The 23785-nt window shown below is 32.2% G+C and overlaps 2 protein-coding genes across 3 annotated transcripts; one reads left to right on the top strand and one right to left on the bottom strand.

Annotated features, from left to right (window-relative positions):
- Window positions 1–744: 744 nt before the first annotated feature.
- LOC125077614 (sorting nexin-25) lies at window positions 745–22669 on the top strand. Of its 2 annotated transcripts, none has more exons than XM_047689591.1 (17): window positions 745–1180; window positions 1578–1885; window positions 1990–2162; window positions 2435–2621; window positions 3846–4092; window positions 5310–5519; window positions 5596–5770; window positions 5907–6052; window positions 6665–6838; window positions 7309–7443; window positions 7682–7822; window positions 7906–8036; window positions 8705–8847; window positions 9203–9353; window positions 15831–15964; window positions 16320–16468; window positions 20188–22669. In XM_047689591.1, exons 1-17 carry the CDS (start codon window positions 950–952, stop codon window positions 20242–20244), a joined length of 2892 nt encoding a protein of 963 aa, XP_047545547.1. In that variant the 5' UTR covers window positions 745–949; the 3' UTR covers window positions 20245–22669. The 2 variants fall into 2 exon arrangements, with proteins under 2 accessions (XP_047545547.1, XP_047545546.1); XM_047689590.1 differs by having other exon boundaries at window positions 5895–6052.
- On the bottom strand, window positions 17222–19825 carry LOC125077615 (vesicle-associated membrane protein 7-like). Its single transcript, XM_047689592.1, has 4 exons — window positions 19462–19825; window positions 18836–19019; window positions 18229–18287; window positions 17222–17462 (listed from the first exon to the last, which is right to left on the bottom strand). The coding sequence occupies exons 1-4, from the start codon at window positions 19663–19665 to the stop codon at window positions 17268–17270; spliced, it is 642 nt and encodes a 213-aa protein (XP_047545548.1). The 5' UTR covers window positions 19666–19825; the 3' UTR covers window positions 17222–17267.
- Window positions 22670–23785: the final 1116 nt, after the last annotated feature.

Raw genomic sequence — 23785 nt, 5'->3', positions numbered from 1 at the left:
ACTAGCGATGGACTAGAACTGACTTTAATAAAATATAAAAGTATTTTTGTTGCTCTATTATTAATTCTCCTTACATTTAAATAACATATGGTATTATCATACTTATAATTTTTATATTATTTTTATGAAATAAGTAGGCGCCAGCCGGATGGGCGAATAGACCACCTGATGGTTCACTAACCATCAGGTGGTCTATTCGCCCGTCACCACCGCTCATAGACATCGGCGCTGTAAAAAATAGTAACCATTACCTACACTAAACTAATGCGCCACCAACCATAAAATAAAATCTTATGTCCCTTGTACCTATGCCAGTAGTTACCTGGCTCACTCATTCTTCAAACCGGAACACAACAATACTAAGTATTGCTGTTTGGCGGTAGAATATCTAATGAGTCGGTGGTACTTACCCAGACGGGCTTGCACAAAACCCTGTCACCAAGTAAATTAATAATAGTAATTGTATTACGTTATTCTAATATAAGCATGCTATTTAGGTCAAACATTATGATATTATAAACCAGCTATTGATAACTCTCAGCGTAACTGTACTTTATTTTGGATATGTGTGTTAGTCATTAAATTTAAGAAAAATCATATTTTATTTTCAAATATAATTAATTATCTTAGAACTTTGAATTACTGAATTCGATATATTCATAAAAGTAAACAATATATTTTATCTATATCGACAATTATTGTCATAATGACAATGAATCAAAACTTGAAAAAACCAAAATATCAATACTGAAACAAAAAACAGACTTCAGTAAATAGAACCTAATGTTTTAAAATAATATGAATTGATGTTGTAAAAGAATGTATTAAAGTGAAGTTCATTTTTGTGCGAACATTTAAAATGTGAAATTTCATCATAACGTAACTGGAGACGAGTTAAAATATTTCATAACTTATTTGTTTACGTATATTTTATCGCTTTAAAATAATCATGTTAAAATGTCTTATATATATTTTTGCTCCAATTTGTTTATCTCTGATATATTACTTCCCTTTTATATTAAGTCTGACGTATATAGCGCTTCTTAGTGCGTGTTGTATATCGGGTGTATTTGTTTTAACTCTTTGGGGTCATCTTGCGCTCTCTTCACCACACCAAACTTCTCTGTTTTTACTGGACAACATTGAAAAGGAAGCTCGAATATTGGAAACTGCTATACGGGTGGGTATAAAATGTTATTAGCTGGAAGATAATAGTTTTAAATTAGCAATAAAGATAACACTACCGTAGGCGTACTTTTAGACCGTAGGTGAAATTCTCTGTAACATCAGACGGTAAAAATAATGAAACATTCGTCCTGAATTAGTTTAGAAGATGAAATGATATTCTTGAAAGTTTAATGTTGCCCAAAACACAATTTTTGTTTAATTTTCTTCTTAATTTTGCTATCAGTATCTTTGCTAAGAGTTATTCTTCATCTATCACTTTTTTATGGTCACAAATAATATGTTACCCAATTTAGTTCCCTAAATAGTATACTCTTGTTGTTTTGACTATTACAGTTTTTAAAGTGTCTTTAGTATATTTTAAAAATATTAACTTCTAAATTTGTTTGTAGGAGGAGCAAAGTAACTGGATTTATTTAGCTAAAAAACCTCACTTACCTGTCATCTTTGGGCGAACTGTGGATAGTCAATTACAATTATTAATTGACTATTTTCTTAGAGATTTTGTAACACGTTGGCTGAAAGAACTCTCTTATAAACCAGAACCAGTAATTGATAAGTTTAAAGAACATATTTGGAATGCGATACAGACTCTGTATGAACGTCTTTTAAAAGTTGATGCTGAAAAACTACTGGCTAATGATATAGTCACAAAAATAACACAGCATTTTGAACGAATTCGGATAGCCAGAAGTTGCGCGTAAGTTTTTAATTTAATAAATTTAATCAGAAAAGAATTATTTAATTACATATTTGTAAAACTGATAAATATTTGTTTTGATGAAAATGTAAATATTTTTACAGGTTGGAATTAAATCAAGCTCCTGTTTTTGCATTAGCTTCACACTTGATGTCTAGTGATACTGAATTGCACTACTTGCGTCAGATCAGCGATCTGATTGTTATGTTTCTAATGCCACGTTGCTATTCATTGTCTCCTGTCTCATACCTTGTTAGAGAGATATTAGCATGTAAAAGTATGTATAACTGTTACATTATTTTATTCTGCATTTATTTTAAATTTATAAATAAAAATCTATAATTTACAAATGAATTACAACTATATAGCTATTGAGAAAACTATGGCTTTAATTTATATAAAATATCATACTTGGCTTTTAAAGAAAACATTGTGATCCTATCATATATTGCAACAAAATTCACATATGTATCCATCAACAGGCATTGGAGTATTATGGTAAGACAATGTTTTATTTATAACCATTCTAATAGGATTAATACATTGTAGTACTTCAGCCTGCAATTGATCTTATCACCGAACCTGATTATATAAATCAAAAGATAATGCAATATCTCGAAGCACAAAAAGAAGTAGATGCCATGCATATAAGAACACATGAATATGCCAAGACGTTTGAAGATTACATCAGACTTATTAACAATTGCAATAATGTGGACACACTAAAACGTTTAAGGTAACACATACATAATTAGTATTATTAGAGCTTGAAATTATTCATTATGAGTTATCATAACTGGTATTGCATTATGTAACAATGATTTTAATGTATACTAGCTTGTTGTCTGTAACTATGTTTGGTTAAAAATATGTTATCACAATTCAAGATTTTTCACAAAATAATCTCATAACAAATTTCACACACTGGCCATTTTACTACACAACCTTCTTCAATAAAATTTTTCCCCCTTTATTAATATTCTGAAATGATAAATTATATTTAATTCAAATAATAACACAAATTATATAATATTATTGAATACATAAAATTATTGTACTCATTTGATTTTAAAAAATTGGGTAGAATTTATTTAAGTTAGTGCTTAGTCGGTTATGCCAGGGAATTTGAGGGATATGCCTTCAATACCCGGAATGTGTCGCCTCACATGTGGTTAAAATATCTCTGTAGTTGTATGCTTGCAAATAAGTCACATATAATTGCTAAATATTAAAAATGCCGCATTGTTCTGATGTTATTTAATATTTGTTAAAAAAGTCCAATTACTATAAATATTAAGGCAAATGTTGTTTATTACAACCGGCTTATAAGAAATTACATTAGAGTGTATGTTTTTAATAAATATTTATTGTTATTTTTGGCGTGCGATATAACGGTGCGCTGCTCTCAATGTAATATGTAATGGAATAATTTTATTGATACATATATATTATGATTCCGATATTAAGAATATACTTTTCTTAAAGTCATTAATTATTTCCCGTAGTATGTATTAGTAGTCATTAAAATTTAAAATACATTGATTCTCATTAATTTACTAATATGTTATTTTATAAAAAAATATATAACAATTTGAATTTCACATGAAATTGACATGCAAAAAAAATCATGTTTCTGATTTTGTTTATATTTGATTGCAATTGTTTTTATCATGGGTTATGCTTCAAGATCTTGGCATGCTACGTTCTAGTTCATCATTGATATCTTCGTATCAGTCAACATATATTTTACATATTTTTGTACCAAATGATTAGCAATTGTAGATATGTGGCTTTAACTTATAAAAAAATATAAGATACCACTCGTGCGTTATATATAGCACGTACTATGTCAGACGCCTTAAAGAGTTCAAATGAACGATACGCGAACGCTTATACAAGCTAGTACGAACACAATAAGCATTTTTATATATAAGAAAAAAGGTTTTTTTGTAAAATACAGGTATGATATTGTTACACAAATAATGCAAGCGACAACATTACAAAATATAAAAAGAGCGAAGGGTGTAGACGTTGATGTGATTGAAAAAACGGGAAACCAGCACAACGTTAGCAGACAACAAGTGACTGATGCTAAGAAATTGAAGAGATACATCGACCAACTGACTATAGCTAAGGCTGAGTGTGAGGAGGCACTACGAAAATTAGGCTGGGATGGGGCTTTTCCAGCTGTGGAGTCGGATAGCAAGGTTAACATTTTGTCATATATAACAGCTCAATCATACTCACTTAATTTTATCAATTATAAGTTCAGCCAGTTTGATAATTCTAGATTAATTAGGCTTTTTTCCTAAAATGCCCAGTGATTGATCTATCTCACTAAGTTTATGAGCAGACATAGCTATGTACAAAATTGCGGTTGAGATGGGACCTTGAAAATTGCGTTATGCTGTTTTTCTACCGTAATATATAGCAATTTCTACATTTAAAGCTATTTACAAGACAATTACATTGTCAAAAAATACTGAATACATTGTCAACAAATACTGAATACTTTAACTTTTTTCATCGATATTCTTTGACAACGCAACATGGCAATTTTCCTTTCACGGAGAAGAAGCCTTACGCAGCAGTGACTACGTGTAAAATTACATAAAATAAACAAAAATCTTAAAAACTTAGACGTACCTAGAGTACCTCATAAGGATATCCCGGGCACGATGTTTAAAAGGTATTCATTTAGCATTTACTGTTAATTGTGGCAGAAATATCTTCTTCTCTCTCAAGAGGAAGTTTAAAAAAGTTGGTACACGACACACAGTGACGAAGCAAGACCAAAATTGTATGTGGGCCGTTGCCATTCCGGGGCCCTATACCGTGTTTCTTTTTTTTTTATTGCCATTTTGATATTCTTACTAGCGACCCGCTCTGGCTTCGCACGGGTGCGATGCTGATACTAAATATACATGTCTTACAACGTTCACAGCTTTTTTTGTCATTAGACAATACAAACCGCTATGTGCATTTTAAATCTGTAATTTCTTCGAAAATATTCATTTAAATTACATGCTGTAAAGGGCCATATTGAGCTATATTAAATGCACAATGTATTTAAGGATATTAATACATAATATAAGATAAGGATACTCAATTGGAGAAGGATTAATCCTGTATTACTTAAATCACTTCGAAAATAAGCCATTATTTCTCGTAAAAAGTAAAGGATAAAAAATGGTTATTGTGGGTTATCCCTAAGAGATAGACATATAACATCCTGGAATTTTTTGAAGACCTTTTTAAGGTGTACAATACTATAGTACATTATATTAATCTACCTCGTAGGGTTTAGTCTTCGTTTCCATGATTCACTAGTAGTATGTATAGCGAAAATCGCAAACAGTTAATAAGCACAATAAACCTTATTTCAAAACTAAAATTTTATTTATAACATTAAAATAACTTTCAGGCAATGCCTCTAGATCAAGTAATGGAAAGCGTAACTGGTCGACGATATCTCTCAATGTTCCTAGAGACACTGTGTTCACAAGGATTGGTTGGTTTCTGGACAGCGGTGGAAGAACTACGTCACAGCGCTAGAAGCAGCTGGCATCAGCTCGGAGCTGAAATATTTTACACTTACATAAGATCGCCTAGTGCAGAAATTGAAGTAGACAAAGTATGAATATATTTTTTTATTCACGAATATTTTACAATGAGAATATAAAAAGTTAAGTATGGAGTGTTTTTTTTAGGATACTAGAAAAAGAATGGAAGCATTTCTACTGGGTGATAAAGGGCCAGAAGTATTTTATGAAGTGCAAGACTCAGTAGTAGACACAATTCAAGAGAAGTATTATCATTCGTTTTTACTAAGTGACCAGTATAAAGCTCTTATCGCAGAACTCGCAACTGAAGAGGCTAATCAAGGTGACTCACTTAACACGTATTAATGCTTTTAAACGAATACATCAGTTTGTCTTGTTTTAAAAATATAAGTTATTCTAATGTATATGAATAAATATTTATAACACTTTAATAAAAATTATCACAGAACTGTGTTCAGAAAGGTCTCCGATCGAAGACCGTCAGTTGTCGAACGAATCGGTCTCGTCAGCGGAGAGCGCGGGGACCGTGCACCTCACCGAACATTCCACGTATGCGAGGCGGAAGTTAGACCAGCTGCAAGAGAGACACAATAATAAGACGCAGGTGAGGCACACCACCGCACCGCACGTGGTCATTTGCGCTGTAAGCATTTCTCGCCAGTGCGCCACCAATACTGGGAACTTAGCTGCTACGTCCTTTGTGCTACTGGCTCAGTGCCCTTGAAACCACAAAATACCATTATAAGTATATGTAATAAGCGGATGGTATTTACTCATACAGGCTTGTATTAAGCGCTACCATCAAGTAGCTCTTATTAAAAATTTAATTAAAGGTATCTTTTAATTCAAAACATTCGTGGACTTAAAATAATGGCAAAAGGAATTCAATGGATGTTTTCCCGAATCGTCCCACTATTTATCATTTATTCCCATGGTGCTTAATCTTTTCAAAATAACTTTTTATTTAAATCCCGTAGTATCCAGTGACCCGCACTATCCAGAGCGGGTTCAGTGTCTATATACCAGACTCTTGCGATACAATGACTGTTTATTTAGGTTGACCCCTTTGAGGAGAATAATTCGAAGTGCCCTAAAACCGTTAGACAAATATATATAAATATATATATATATATATATATATATATAAATTTTACTGTCATCCGCGTCCAAAAAGTTTATTTACAAAATATTCTTTTTCTTCTTTAAATCGGTTTAGGCATTAGCGGCTCTACGAGCCTCGCTAAAACCAGAATCTCCCGCACTTGCGATGCTGGCGAACGAAGTGGAGAGGTTAGCGGGAGAGCAAATGCGGCTGGAAGCTCATTTGGCGAGAACTGACACCTGGGCTGAACACCTGGGCAGGTGGCGCGCCACGGTTCATAGTGCTGAGGTAAGTCACCGAAGTCAATCTAAATAATGTAACTGATTGGTCACGTTTGTTTTGTTATTGAATGACACAAACTTTATGATATTGCATACATGTATTTTATTAACAAAATTAATTGTAAAAAATGTACCTTAACAAGTAAAAAAAAATTGGCAAAAACAATTAACAAGATAAAAACATCCAGAAATAGTTTGATGAAAAAAAAATCTTACGAATTTACAGAAAAATCGTTTTAAACGTATTTAAATCATAAATATTGTATATATCGTAGACAAAGTTGTTGAGCTTGTGTATTCTGCTGTTTAGATAATGGATACAAAAATAAAAAATAAATCGTATTTCATATAAATTCTTACAATAAAGAAAAAATTTATTTCTTAAAACCCGATGAATCAATATCATATATTATATTTAAAATTTCTACACATTCTTCTTAACAGATTAAAAATATTATATTTTGATTTTGGGTATAGGTTATAGACGAGTCGAAGCCCCCGCAGTTCGTAATAGTAGTTCATATGGCGGAGCAGGAGCCTACGAATGCGGACGAGAAACCAGAGCAGATCTCGACTGGCTGGGTATTGCTCAGGACTCTCAATGAATTTCAGGTGACAATCTTTTCATCAGAACGATCAACAAAAGATAAATAGTGATGTTGAATGCTACTATCAACTTTTTTCTTTGTTATCGAGGAAGTTATCAACTGAGACAGTTTTGTCAATAATAACTGGTTTGGTTAAATAATAAATTTATCGTTGATTTGAAAAAGCAAATTTTGTTTTTCTTTTGTTTTGTTTTTGTAGATTACGTAATTAACATTTCTTATTTAATAATTTTTACTTCCAGGAATTACATAGAAAGTTAAGACCTATGTGTTCAGAACTAAAAAATTTAGAACTGCCATCGAATTCTTTCAAATTTATATTTGGAAAGAACGATAAAAACTCCCTAGATAAGGCCAAGACTCTTATTCAAAAGTATTTAGAAGTAAGTAACTTGCTAAAATGTTCAAACTTTCAACGTGTCCTTGATGAATTATCGTTTAACTAAATTGTTTTTTCATTTTTCAGTTCGTCTTAGAGGACGATAGGTTAAACCAAAGTGAAGCTTTATATACATTCCTTAATCCTAGTTCAGAGTACCTGAAACAAGGTGATCTACCAAAGAAGAATAAATTTTCCTTCTCTACATTATTTAAAAGGTAAAATAACTTCCAAAATGTAAAATATAATTTACTTGTGACCAAATGCCTCATAGCGTAATGGTATATAGGCCAACTCGCCATGTTATAGTCGCAAGTACAATAACGCCTTGTGTAGTTTTCTTGGCGGTTAGGCTTTGTGCAGACCCGTCTTGGTAGGTATGGTACCACCCACTTATCGAATATGCTCCAGTCAAACAGGAATACTTAGTGACTAATTGAACCTTGTTTAACACGTATCCAGAGCTGAGATGGCCCAGTGGTTAGAACGCGTGCATCTTAACCGATGATTTCGGGATCAGTGGTGCCTGCCCAGGCAGAATTTTCATGTGCTTAATTTGTGTTTATATTTCATCTCGTGCTCGGTGAAGGAAAACATCGTGAAGAAACCTGCATGTGTCTAATTTCAACGAAATTCTGCCACATGTGTATTCCGCCAACCCGCATTGGAGCAGCGTGGTGGAATATGCTCGAAACCTTCTCCTCAAAGGGAGAGGAGGCCTTTAGCCCAGCAGTGGGAAAATTTACAGGCTGCTAATGCTAACACGTATCTGAATCAGCAAAAAGCTGAAAAAGTGATATTGAAAATCATTATATTCTATACCCTTTTTTTATATACAAATGGTTAAATGTCAACTAATTTTTATACTTGTGTTTTTTTTTTGTAGTACAAGTAGTGATGCGACAACTAGATCGTCACAGGATAAAGAAGCGTTTACACATCTGTCTGCCGACGAAGATGAAATATCCCAGTATTTAGACGGAAATGGCGGAGACGCGGCGAATAAGAATATGAATAATTCAATGCGTGGTACGTATTCCATACATCTTTATTAATAAAAATATTTTATATATCTGTAGTACATAAATATTGTTTAGTAAGCTGGTTACCGCTTATGTAGAGGATATAATATAATGGTTGGGTTGGTAAAAATCTATAAGCTATATTGTTTTTTATAATATTTATATTTTAAAATTTAATATTGATGTTACTATTGATATTAAATGTGCCTTTGAAACATTTTTTTATGAATAAGTTTAAATTGTACTACATATTTTAATGTTTTTATCGGTTTCGAATTTTATTTGTTTTTTTCTTTACTAATATACTGGTAACGTTTATTTAGTTTTTAATAAAGTTGTATAATTGTGGAAACGCTGCACAGGGACCGGCCCCATCGGCGAAGAGCGGGACAGCATCGCGGAGCCGCTGTACGCGCTGCTCAGCGAGGTGTTCGACATGCGCGGGGTGTTCCGCTGGCTGCGGAAGACGCTCGTCACCTTCGTGCAGATCACGTACGGCCGGACCATCAACCGGTACGCAATAACACTTACCGAAAGGGATAATACAATTATTAGGATAAAGAAATATTAAAATGTTAGATACAAAAATTATAGTCATGATGTTAGCCCGTAAAAAAAAAAAATTTGGCTTTTGGCTTAAATTTTTTTAATGTTAAATTAAATTTTTCAAGAAAAGATCAAAGCGCTTTCTTTCGGACTGTGTATATCAGTGCCATGACTTCAAACAATTTGTAATCAGTACTGAGCGCGATCAGAACTGAGACACGCGCGCACGCGCTGCACTTGAGAGGCGTTGGTTCGTAGTGTTCGATAGTGTGGCTTTTTGGTCGACGCTGAAGCGATATTTATACTTGTTCAATTATTTTGTAACAATAAGACGAAATATACGTACAATTTTTAAAGTTATTTACACGAAACAAATCCTGCAGTTGATGCATACTAACACCTATGTGTAGTCTCTTCGACCACAAGAGGGCAAAAGCCAAAAAAACAACATTTGACATTGTATTGGCGCGTTTTATTTGGACGAGAACTTAATATACAATATAGATTTTTGGAAACATTTCATTTTAAACGTCGATGAAGCTGTTACCGGAACTATGGAAAGAAAATTAAATTTGATATAAGACGTGAAGTAGAGTGCTGTTTTATAATGTAGACATATTAATCAAGAACTGTTAGTGCACATTGCTATTAGCAAGTCGTATGAAATACGTAAATCTAAGGTTTGTTTATCTTTATTCCTTTTTTGGAACTCGACAAAGGCAATCTATTAAAATTGATAATTATTGTCCAGAAATTATTTGCTAATACGTGTCAAATTTGTGGCTCATTCTCATACCGAACGGTCGATATTAGTTTATTAATCAATCTCACTGCCGAAATTTGTTGTGATCATTTGTATCTCGCTGAGGTGCTAGGACTATAATATGTAGTTTAGTTACAGACATGATTTTTTTTTTTTTGGTGGTCTCGTATCGGCACGCGTGCGAGTCGGTCGTCTTAATTAACTGCGTGTTTACTTAGCAACTGCGATAATACGGCTAGGATTCGCGCGTTGTTCGGTGCATCGGTACCGGCTATGCTCACACGCCGGTGTGCGTTATCAATGCGGTCGGTTGTAATCTATTCATATGAGTAATAACAACACCGCGATGGGCGATTTATCGCCTATATTGTGTAATAATAGAAACAGCAACATAATAAATGATTATAAGGAAGCTTTGAATGTTGAAATGGATCAAGTTATGGTAGTTGAAGAGAGTAATAACATAATAAGAGAGTCGAAAAGACAACATAATAGCAGTGAATCAAGTGAGATAGGGGAGATGGAGGAAGGATGGACAAAAATACGTGGCAAAGGAAAAAAAAAGTCTTGCATCCGCAATAATGATATTACGATAGATGAAAATAAAACAAATAATTTTGAAGTATATATTTCCTGTAAAGATAAACTTCCTAAACATTTTGCGTTAGCACGAACATTGATTGAAAATAATATTAAAAATATTATTCAAGTAAAATACTTATCTCCGTACAAAATAAGGTTACAATTTGAAAATGAGTCTGCCATGAATACTCTTTTTAATTGTGAAGCTTTATTGGATAAAGGATGGAGAATATTCAAGGCTATGGAAGTATCATATTGCTATGGAGTTATCAAAGATGTTGATCTCGATTTATCTGATGAGGATATCTTAAAAAATATTTCTTGCTCTTCTTCCGTGGAATTGTTGTCACTAAAACGTCTAAACCGCCGGGATAGGGATAAAGGAGGATGGTGTCCTAGTGAATCGATCCGCCTATGTTTCAAAGGTGCTTCGGTACCATCTTTTGTATACATTTATGATCTTAAGATAAGAGTGGAGCCTTTTATTTATCAAGTTTCACAATGTTCTCAATGTTGGAGGTTTGGTCACACTCGTAAAATGTGTTCGTTTAAGAAAACTGTTTGCCCTAAGTGCGGCAATAATCATGAAAACTGCGAGACTCAAGTTTTTAAATGTGTAAATTGTAGTGGAAACCACATGGCTCTTTCCCGTCTTTGTCCTGTTTTTTTGAAAGAAAGAAGAATCAGAGAACTCATGGCGGAGTTTGAATGTACGTATAGGAAGGCACTAACTCTTTATGTCCCGCCGACTTCTCCTTGTCATGCTAACGAACAAATTATTGAAACAACCCCAGTGGTACATTCCGAAAATATTGAAAATACAAGGGGAAGTAGAAATCTTACATTTGCAGAGGTAGTTACAGCGTCGTGCGAAAATCAAACCCCTGTTAAAAGCTTAAATAATAAGAATACAGGTAATAATAAAGGTGCTCAGCGCGTAAAGAAAAGAAGAACATATGGTACTAACAATGACTTTGAAAATAATATAGAACAAGAACAAGAAAGTAAAGAAGATAATATTCAAGAGGTGTCGGAAGAGAAAAATAGGTCATCTTTTCATGAATTGCTTGTGCGATTAAGGGAAGTCATATTTTTAAAAGGAATAACTTTTGGAGATAAGGTGCATCGTGCTATTAAGTTGTGTGTTGAATGGATGATTTTGTTCGTTGTAGAGTATATATCTGATTGGCCTTACCTAAAAAATATTGTAGACTTACTAGTTTTTCATACAAAATGAATTCTAAAGTAATTAATAAATTAAACATTATTCAGTGGAATGCCCAGAGCATTAGACCGAAATTATTATCATTTACAGAACTTTTAAACCAAGAAAAAATTCACGTTGCCGCTATCAGCGAGACTTGGCTTGAACCTGGTAGTGATTTAAAAATTAACAATTATAATATTTATAGACAGGACAGACATGACTCTTATGGGGGAGTAGCAGTATTGGTTCACAAAACTGTTAAATCCTTTGCTCAACGTATACACATAGAAAATACTAATATTGAAGTTGTATGTGTCAAGTTGATTAACTTTTCACCAGTAGAAAATATTATATCAATTTATTGTCCTCCACGTATTACTATTTCCTCATTTGACTGGGATAGAATCTTTTCGTTGTTTATGTCAAAAACATTGATTTTAGGTGATCTTAATGCTCATCACTCCACTTGGTCTTCGAAAACAGATACAAGAGGATCTCTAATATTTGATTCATTAATAGATAGTCAATATGTAGTTCTTAATGATGGACAGGCGACCAGAATGAGGCTAGTTGAGGGTATACTTCAGCAGTCAGCCCCAGATGTTACATTAGGGTCTTTAGATGTATCTCTAAAGTTTGATTGGAAAGTTTTAAATGAATCTTTAGGTAGTGACCATTTAATAATTAAATTATCCACTCATAACACTCAATCCTATCCTCCTTTATTACGTAGAAATTTTCGAAAATCCAATTGGGACATATATAAAATGGTTTCGGTTGAAAAGTTTGCTAACTATTCGTTAACTTCAGATCTGCAGAAGGGATATGATGAATTTGTTTCAATTATTAATGACGCTACTGATAAATCTATACCGATAATAAAGTATAGCCAGAATCCAGAATCGAATTTTGCTCCACGTCCTTTTTGGTCTCCAAATTTATCTCTTTCAGTTGCTCAACGTAGATTGGCACTGGCAGAGTTTAGACGAAATCCGATCCCACAAAATTTTAATAAATTAAAAGATTATATTGGTTTAGCTCAAAGGGCTATTCGACGTGCTAAAGACAATAACTTCCAGAATACTTGGACTTCAGTGGATGAAAATGTAAGTAGTAATGAAATGTGGCGTAAAATGGCTTGGTTAAAAGGATATAGGACTATAAAACGTAATGTTGATCCTACATGTGCTAAATTACTCCTTCGTTCGTTAACCCCTGACTTTGTGTCATCGCCATGTCCTGATTTTTTGAGTTTCAACCCTAAAATAGAATGTTCTATCTCGTTGCAGGAGCTAGAATCGTGTATTAAATCAAAGGATACATCTCCTGGATTAGACGGTATAACTTATTCTATGGTTAAAAATTTACATAAGTCAGGAAAATTGGCCCTTTTGACATTATATAATAGCTTTTTAGCTAACAATTATGTTCCAAAACAATGGAGAGAAATTAAGGTTGTACCTATTCCCAAACCCGGTCGAGATCATGACAATAACATGACGTTCCGTCCTATTTCTTTATTGTCATGTTTGTGTAAAATTTTTCACTATATTTTATACAGAAGACTTGAATGGTACCTAGAAAGAAAAAATGTCTTCTCTGCTAATACTGTGGGATTTAGAAAAGGTAAATCATGTTTAGATAGTTTAAGTAGCCTTACAACTAGAATTCAAATAGGTTTTTCGAAAGGTTATTCTACAATAGGATGTTTCATAGATATTGAGGATGCATATAATAACGTTGACAATGTTTCATTAATTAATATTTTAGATAGATTAAATGTGGGTTCAAAAATTTGTAGATATTTGTTCAGTTTTTTACAAGAAAGAATTTTACATATTGAAGTTGATAATAAATCAATAAGTAGATTTACGGCTCGCGGACTCGCTCAGGGAGATCCTTTATCCCCTTTGTTATTTAACGTAGCAACAATAGATATATGTAGTAATATTGAAAAAATCCTATTTATATCTCAATATGCTGATGATTTTGTTATTTATACTCATTGTCAATCGAGTTATGAGGGTCAAATTAAAATTCAAACTGCTCTAGACTCTATTCACAGCATGTTATCAAGAATTGGCTTAGATATTTCATATATGAAGAGCAAAATATGTGTTTTTAAAAGAGGTTATCATACAGAATCTATTGACGTTAGACTTAAGGGACACCAAATAGAATTAGTCAATAGCGTGAAGTATTTGGGTCTTTGGTTAGATCGAAATCTAAGGTGGGGTAAACATATTAATGAAGTCCGTGAAAAAGTGCTTAATTACATCAAAATTTTTAAAGTATTAGTTGGTACAGATTGGGGTGTACATCCAACACATTTAAGACATTTATACTTAGCGCTTATTCGTAGTCGAATTGACTATGGGAGTTTTTTATATGATAATAGTTGCGCGAGTAATTTAAAGAAATTAGATCGAATTCAAAATATTTGTTTGCGTCTAATAGGGGGCTTTATAAAAAGCACGCCTATACACGTAATGGAATCCGAGTTATGTTTGTGTCCTTTATTTTTCCGAAGACATTTTCTGGCCGGTAAGTTCTGGTTAAAGTGTAAGTCATTTAAAAATAATGATATTATATATCTATTAGAGACCCTTTCTAACTTCGTGAATAATTTTTATTGGCGACGTAAAAAGAAACCATTGTTATATATTTTACATAATAATTTGAAAGTAAAAGAAATGTCTAGTAGTGATTCAAACGAAATGTTTTCTTTGGATATGTGGTTAAACAACTTTAATTTATCTAATATCGTAAAGCCTGTTATTGAATGTATTAGCAAACCGAAACATTGTTTTGATTCCGATTATTTAAAAGCTCTTTGTTATCAGAAACTGAGTCAAGAGTATTCTGGATTTTATAAAATATACACAGATGGTTCCAAAGACATTAGCTGCAGTGGCGCTGCTTTTTTAGATTATAATACGGGAATCTATTCAAAATTTCAAATTAAAGCAAGAGTCTCGATTATGTTTGTTGAGCTTGTGGCAATCGCTGAAGCCTTGTCCTACATTGAATCGATTGATTTTCATAAATTTGTTATATTTACCGACTCGAAAAGTGCTCTTTTACATATCTTAAAATGTACAGCACCCCACAGAGGTCTTCCTATTGCTTTCACAATTTTAAAATGTTTATTAAAATTTAAATCTAATAATAAAACAATAATCTTGCAATGGATACCATCTCATGTCGGGTTAGTGGGAAATGAGGAAGTTGATCGACTAGCTAAAGAAGCTATATCCGATGGTATTGAATTTAAGTGTTTACCTAGTCCCACCGATCTTTTAGGGGATATTAAACGAATATGTCGTGAGATGTGGTCTGAATATTTTAATGAAAGATCGCTTACCAAAGGAATCTGGTATAAAACTATACAACCTAGACTTTTTGGATCTCTCTGGTTCCTAAATTCCAAATTAAAGCGCAAAGATATTACAACTGCCTTAAGACTGCGCTCTGGTCACATTCCACTGAATAGTTTCGGATATATGATGAGAAAAGTGAATTCTCCTAATTGTACTGTGTGCGGTGTGGTAGAGGATGTCTATCACATTTTAGAAGAATGTGTTCGTGTTAGGGCGCTAAAGGGAGCTGTTATCGCTAGTCGTGGTTATAATATTGGTGTTTATAATAGCATTTTAGCTTCTCCATTGTCTAACGAAGCTAAATCTGTATATAAATTTGTAAATTTAGCTCTCAAAAATAGAAATTAGAAAGCCTTATCTATGACTGTATTGTACTAATATGTGATATGAGAAATGTATTTAACTGTATATAATGACGAGGGTGACATATTCACTTAATGAAAAAACCCTCTATAATAAATAAAGATAAAAAAAAAAAAAAAAAAAAAAAAAAAAAATGATTTTTTTTTCAGGCAAATCAAGGAGACAATATCGTGGTTGTTCTCGGAACAAATGCTGCATTACTACACTAGTATCGTGCTGAAGTCCTGGTGGCCAGGTGGAGTTCTGAGTGAAACGACATCCAACAGAAACATAAGAGATAAAGGTAAGGAGGCGGAGAATTTTGCGATACTGTTATGTATGAGCAGCAAAACGTGCTATTAAAAGAAGATTCATAATAATGACCGACTCTCGTATTCCTCCTCTATATATTTTTTTAATCGGTAGAGCTCTGTGGGGTCCGTCTGGGGAGTGAGCATCAACTGACCATATATTCTACAATCGGGCAGTAGTACTTAGTATTGTCGCGTTCCGGTGAGAAGAGTGAGCGAGCCAGTGGAACTCCAGGCACGAGGGGCATAACATCTCAGTTGCCAGGGTCGGTGGCGCGTGGTGAGGTTAGGTTAGGTTAGGTGGGGTTAGGTACGGCGACAACGCCTTGAGAGCAGTCCCGCGCGCAGAGCACACGCGCACGCTGGCGCAGGCGGCGCTGAGCGAGGGCGTGGGCGGCGCGCTGGCGTCGCTGGTGGGCGCGCACGCGGCGGCGCGCGGCGCGCACAAGCTGTTCCACACGCTGCAGGACCCCACGCACAACAAGCAGCTCTTCTACGTGAGTAACCGCGCGCGCGTGTCGGAGCGGTATTTGAACGATATTGTTATTAAACGCATAAAAAACAATCATTACAATTACTATAAGTATTTAAAACGGGATATTTACCATGCTTTTTACTTATTTCATACGAGATTCCTCTCTCGTGAACGAGACATTCGTAGATAATGTCGAAATATCGAGCTCCATCAAATAAAATTAAAAAACAAGGTGTATGTCTCCTTTTAAATACTTGTAGTAATAAAAATAACCATGTTAATTTAAAATCATTATAATGTCATATCGCTAGTACCGTATCCATATTTTTGTTTATTTAGTGTGACGTCATAATGTTAAAACTATCTCTCCGACGACCAGTAACAGTCTGATTTACTAATGCGTAATGTTGATTTGCACATTATATTTATTGCATATTATATTTACGATGATAATTTACATAAAAATTATATTTTATTTTATTCAAATAACCAATTATTCAACAATAACTACGGACGTTTTAATTGATTGAAAATTGATTAGACGCGATCTTTTTACGATTATGTATTATTATTTTAAGATTACAATTCGAAGCGGCATCGAGCTTTTTTTATACATGTCTGTTTAAAAACACACTTCGTATCTGACTTTAAAAAATTTTTAATTGAATTTATAAATAGGTATAAATTTTTTGGCAACACTCACTTTTCACTAAAGCGAAAACCACAAGTTAAAGAAAAACTTCTATAGACTTATATATTTATTTAGTAAATAAAAAATAACTAGTAATATAACCTATTTTTTGCTATTTACTAAATATAAATTATTTATATAAATTCTTTCTTATAATAGGATACAATATCAGTACAACTATAACGAATGCAAATGACGGTGGATTGAAAACGAACATCAAAGATATTGCTGCAATTATGAATATTGTTAAAATAATTATTTTTAAATTTGAATCTTTGAAAGAGATCGCAATTTGTTCTGGTTCTTTTTCTATGTTGGAGATCGTCTGTAAAGGAAATAAATATAAATAAATAAATAATAAATAAATAAATATTGGACAACATCATATACATTACTCTGATCCCAATGTAAGTAGCTAAAGCACTTGTGTTATGGAAATCAGAAGTAACGAAGGTACCACAAACACCCAGACCCAAGACAACATAGAAAACTAATGATTTTTTTCTACATCGACTCGGCCGGGAATCGAACCCGGGACCTCGGAGTGGCGTACCCATGAAAACCGGTGTACACACTACTCGACCTCGGAGGTCGTCAAAATATGTTATTAAATAATTCAAAGCGCGCGTAACTTGCAACGCATCACAGATGTAAAACTATTATTTGCAGCTGAAACGATTCAATTTGAAAGTAATTAGACATAGACAATAATAAGATTATCTTAAATGCGTGCAACTCACGACTCTATTTTGGCTTCAGAGAAGTTTCAATTTTCAAACGTTACAACAAATATATTGGGAATATAATTTCAAGCATGAAATTTAAAACACTTCCTAGAAGTTAAAACCGTTTTTGCGCCAGAAGCGTTTCAATTTGAAACCTTGTAAACACGCAACTCTATATGATTAACAGACTACTTCTACCTTGGGAATGTTGCAATTTGAAACGTCACATAAGAAAACCTTGAAAATTTCATGGCCATGCACCATGAAATTTTACTCTCACGTGCCTTTTTTTGGCACGTAGGAGTAAACTGAAACTGGTATATACCAAGCAAAATATTTTACCATTTAAAAATGTTATGTATTTACCGTATATCTTAAATTGTTGTCGTTGCTGACAAAGAGTATTTTTTCCCCAAGAATGCTTTCTGTAATTTAAAATAATAGATTAATGTTAAGTTACGCTACGAATTAAACAATATTGATCATAACCGGATTAACCGGGTTCAAAATGTTTATAAATAAAGTTGAGTTGTTAAATAAATAACGAATTAGTTTATCCATACATTTGCAAGACAATCTGGTACCAACATTACAAATTTTTATAAAAAAAAAAAAATTGCGACTGTCATTTTTTATTGATAAAAGTCAACTTCGTCATCGTCACTTTAATAGAGCCGAAAAATCGGTTTTGAGTGGTATACCATTTATAGATATATACATGCTATATATGCATGCATGCATGCATAGCTTTATATTTATTTATAGAAAAAATAGTGACATTATTGTCTGAAATTGTAAATGAAATACAACAGGAATACCTTTGATTCTTTTTTTCGAACTTTACAAGATATTTTATTTAAATTGTCAAGCCTGAAGTCCAGAACTAAGGCTACCATAGTTAAAACCAGTTCTACAATCAATATGGAGAAGGCGGTTGAAGGATCAATTGCGAAGGCTGTTTGAGATAACTCACCACTACTGTCCACTCCTATCGTATTTAATTCGTCTATTTCCCCTTTCCTTATAGTTACTGTGTTGTAATCTTCATTGTAACGATACATCTGTTCAGCTAAAATACACGTAAAATCGGCCTGTCTGAATGGAAAACTTCGTTTTATTTCGTTTAAAAATAAAAATGCTCTTGATCGTTGACAAAGCTGAAATATTAAAAATGTATTTTTCTTAAAAAAAGTAGGGATAAACGTACCCATAGGGATAGCCCATACCTCCATTTGGTTGGTTTTGGTATACATATTGATTTCGATGCGCTGATAACAAATTTGACATTCAAAATCGGGTATATTGAATTTTATTTTTAACGTCAAATCAAAGAATAATCGTATTTTTTTTTGTCGATTCGCGGTTATTCCGTTAAATATACAAGTTTCCAATTGGCGATGCATAATGTGACCACTTACCATCAGACCTGTCCGTGAAACGGTAATAACAAAAAAAATCTTTATAGGTATTTTGTACCATAAACGTAATAACTAAAAATAAATTCTTCCGCAAGTTATTTTTCTTTTAGAGTAGAGCTCTTGCTTGTTTGCCATTTTATAAATATAAAACAAACTAAGAAAACGTTAAAAACATACGAACCTTGTCAGTAATACAGAAATAAAAATATTCGTCCTCCAAGATGAAATGGAATAAGTAACGTCCGTGGTAGTAAGTCATTTTATTATTTCTTTCCGAAATTTTAACGAGCACCTCATCCAATATTTCTTCGAAATTTCCATCACAGGACGCATATTTATTAAAAACTTTCTTTTTGTATGCAACGGCACTAAATAAAATCGACATCACAGCACTTTAAATTAAATTAAATATTTTTGTTTATATTACTTAATTAATTTTTATAATACATAGTTCACATGTTAACACTTTAAGTGATGAGGGACACGTATCACGACTTGGTCGTGTAGCTATAAAACTGAGTGTGAAACGTTCAACGATCTCACGGTCGTCGCATTCTTCCGCAAATTTACAGTCGCACCGATATCATATAGATATCATTGGATTCTAAAATTAGGTATAATGTGGGCACGCTCTTAAAATATGTTCCGCTAGAACTGTCACTTCCTATATGTGATCAATACCGATACGAAGTGACAACTATACGGTGCATGACCGTTTTGATTGACATTTTGGAAATTAACTTCGGAAAAATATACTATCTAGTAATAGAATATACTTTAAAAGCGTCTTTGCATTCGTTGATTTCAAATAAATGTATGTTCTTTATAATAATAATAATGTGTTTAAATGCGTTAACTACGATTGTATTTTATATTTAATGATTTTTTCTTTAATGTTCTGTTCCAGGAAATCTTCGAGCTTGTTCTTCTAGAAGTTTTTCCGGAACTTAAACGCTATCAATAAACGTAGGACGAAATTAAAAGGGTACAGTGAGACAGATGATATACGTACAGGGAAGTTCGATAAACAAATCTTTTTATTTTTATTTTTAAAATATTTTTCTATATTTTTTAAAACCAGTTACATGACCAGTGTTACAAATATTTTTATTTAGCTTTCTAAATGTGGCATAATGTAAAACGTTGATCTCAACCTGGCTATTACGTATAGCATAATACTTAGATATATGAGTTCTGTGATCGTTTTAGCTGGAATAGCTATATGTGCCAAGACTCCGCTCTCTACTTATTTTATGACTGGGTAATGTTTAATTACGTACTTTGATAGTTTGACGTATGACGTATCCAACGATATTTTGTTATGTGTACCTGAGATTTAAACCAACAAATTTGAATGTCACTAATGATATTTTTTATCTATAACTGCAGACATACCCTCATGAAATAGAATTTTATATTTGTTTGAAGCATGTGTAGTTTAAATTCGTAATATAACATTACAAATTTAGGCAAACTCGGCTATTGTTAGAAATTAATTTAGATTATATTTTGTACATCTGTACGGTTAAAGTTATATTTTCTATATAATATATTATTATTTTTACAATTCAGTATTAATAAGCAAATGACAAAATAAACGACTCATTCCATGTAATCTTTATATTATTTACAATGCATTTTATAATTGTGACGCGCAAATGAAAAGCTTAAACTTTATTAAGCAAAATATTAAAAAAAAACCTCAATCCAATAATAATAATAGCTTTATTTACCTTATGTTAGTAAACTTAATTTTATAATTTAATATATAAAGATTTCCATTATTTTTCATAATATTTTTTTGTTAAATAGCTTAGTCGTGCTGGCACGCTGGTCACGTCCATGTTTATGGTTTAAAAGTTGCCATTTTACAAACTTTTTAAATGTTATGTGTACGAATTTTAAAATTTTCTAGATCTGATTCAATTGTCTCATTGATATTATGTACGTGTTATGTATACATGACGTTTCATTCCTTTCTTATACAGCCATAGAGAGGTTTAAATAAAACTTCTTATATTACCATATAATAATGCGTATGTTGGAGTTGGCTTTTTAAAATAAGTAAATGTTCAGTGTTTACTATAGGAGTGTATTGTTCTCGAATAAATAAGATCTCTTGTATGTTATCTATCTTTTGTAATACGATGATCTGGAACTATCAGAATCATTCCAATTTATTAACGTGCAAATGTTGTTACATATAAAATCAACTGTATATTTTAACATCATATACTTACGTAATATTTACAAATCACACGTCATTAATATAAAAAAAATACTAATTGGGAACATGCATTATTTTATTTCAATATCGATTATGACTTTGCGAGCCTAATAATATTTTTAGATATATGTATGTAGTGTATCCCAGGAGTCGAACTCCTAGCGAAAAAAAAAATCTTACCTAGCTGGTCTATGAAATTAATAGCCTTTAAAGGTCACGCTCATTAACACTTTTCTTTGAAAGCTGGTTTCTTGAAATTAAATTTAGGTTAGTTCTATATAAAATTTTCACAGCATTAAATGCAATTGATGTCTAACAATATATTAGAATGTTAGTTATTTAATACATTTTGACGTCATTGTAACTGAAATACTTAATATTTTTTTTTTCTAAAAACGTTTTTACTCTGATTGTAATGATTTTTTGCTCGGAAATCGATTATGTCGTGAAATAGTATAACAGTTTCATCGTTAACGGACGGTTAACAGCCATTAGATTTTTAAATATTAAATATATTTAACAAATAAACATGTTTCTGTAAAACTCATGCATATTCCCTATTAATATTATATTTTTATCTTTTATACAATTTCCAAAAATTTTTAGTCCGTTTTTAGTAACATTGTGTTACTCTAAATAAGTATATAATATTTTATAATTAATATCGTGTAATGTATATTATATTAATCTTTATACGCTGGGGCGGATTTACCTTAAGCCGAAAAGAATGGCCGACCTTTCTCAACAACAATTAGGCAAAACTTGGTTGGTGAGCTTTTATTAAATACAAACGTGTAAATCTGTCAATGGAAAAAAATCTATCTGGAAAAAGTATATCATTAAATTTTTCGTGATTAAGTATGTATTAAATCCGCCCCTATAAATATTTGTCATTGTTCAAATAAAACCAAAGATAAGTTGCCTTCGTAACTTCGACTGTCTTCTATTGCACAATATGTATCTAGCGTAAGTTTCAATGATGTATTAATTTTCTGATTAATCTTTTGCTAAATAAAATTGTAGGTACTAATAATAATGAAATAAATTTTGGAACTTATCTTTGAAAAAATACTTATTAAGTGTTATACTATATTTCGAGCGTTGACTAGGTTTAAATGTAAACTATTGTATATCTAATATATATGCATAGAATATATTAAAAACTGATATGTTTTATACTGTTTTTTCTTGACATAGTTTTTTTTGTTCCTTATTTTAGTGGTATGGTAAAAAATAGATTTAAGTCGTGACTAAAATTTAGTCGCTTTAGTTTAAGCAAATTAAATAAGGGAGGCATAGACTCGTATGGCTTGATAGAGTATGATTTTACAAGTAAATTTCTTATTCTAGCATTTTACTTGATGTCTTTGTGCAAACCCGTCTAGCTTGGGACCCACTCATCAGATATTATAATGACTCAACAATTGTCAAATGTCTTTAAAGAATGGTCAAAATTATGTTTAATATCGCTTTGATGTCAATATGACGGACTTTTTAGATAATAGATAGATAGAAGAAGAAACAAAAAAACACAAAAAAGAATAAGAAAATACGAAAAAGATGTAAAATAGAGAGAAGAGTAGTTAAAATAAAAATACGGCTAATATTTACAAATATTATAATTTGGCACAGTATTTTTTCTTTTAGATAGAGAAGAAATGATAAGAGCGTTACCTAAAAAAGTCAATTTATCCAATTTTCGTTGCCGTAAATTAAAAAATATCGATAATCCCTATTAACAAAACCAATATACTTAGAGATAATAGGTAAGTAATGATTTCCTGACAATAACGTGTTCAAGCGTTATGTGAAGAAAATTTTCAATTAAAATTTACGTAATTCGATGTCGCGTCCTGTCCAATTCCGATACTCCGAAATAGGACGAAATTTGACACACAAATTTTATTTAAACAAATTTTTATTTATATCAAATACTGACATGGTCATCAAAAATTGTTACTCTTAAGCTATCAGTTCTTAGTCTTCGCAAAGGAGTAGAGAAATTAAGTTTTTCGTGTAGTTTACTCTAAAGTCTCCACAAAACTCCAAAAGTTTCTTTAAAAAGAAATAAATAGCCAACAATGGCTCTGTTATCTCTCTATAGATTCTAATTATGTCCGTCAATATGTACTAAAGATGCATCGCTATTCGGTTTTATAGATTTAAATGATTATGTTGAAACGGATAGAAACAAAATATTATCTATTTTGTGTGTTAAAGTGTGTGTAGATAGAAACATCTGTAAAAACCACGAATCGTATAATAGTGTATAATGTTA

This window comes from Vanessa atalanta, chromosome 4 (assembly GCF_905147765.1).
Source record: "Vanessa atalanta chromosome 4, ilVanAtal1.2, whole genome shotgun sequence".
Taxonomy (NCBI): Eukaryota; Metazoa; Arthropoda; class Insecta; order Lepidoptera; family Nymphalidae; genus Vanessa; species Vanessa atalanta.
This window is presented reverse-complemented; position numbering and strand designations above follow the sequence as displayed.

What these genes read in the sequence shown, in the direction of transcription:
- LOC125077614 (XM_047689590.1), top strand. Translation starts at nt 950, where the DNA reads ATGTTAAAATGTCTTATATATATTTTTGCTCCAATTTGTTTATCTCTG. An exon ending in GACACACTAAAACGTTTAAG is followed by an intron (nt 2,622 to 3,845) that starts GTAACACATACA and finishes TGTAAAATACAG; the next exon opens with GTATGATATTGTTACACAAA. An exon ending in AACTGAAGAGGCTAATCAAG is followed by an intron (nt 5,771 to 5,894) that starts GTGACTCACTTA and finishes AAATTATCACAG; the next exon opens with AACTGTGTTCAGAAAGGTCT.
- LOC125077615 (XM_047689592.1), bottom strand. Translation starts at nt 19,665, where the DNA reads ATGTCGATTTTATTTAGTGCCGTTGCATACAAAAAGAAAGTTTTTAAT. An exon ending in ATTTCTGTATTACTGACAAG is followed by an intron (nt 19,020 to 19,461) that starts GTTCGTATGTTT and finishes TTAATATTTCAG; the next exon opens with CTTTGTCAACGATCAAGAGC. An exon ending in GATAGGAGTGGACAGTAGTG is followed by an intron (nt 18,288 to 18,835) that starts GTGAGTTATCTC and finishes TTTAAATTACAG; the next exon opens with AAAGCATTCTTGGGGAAAAA.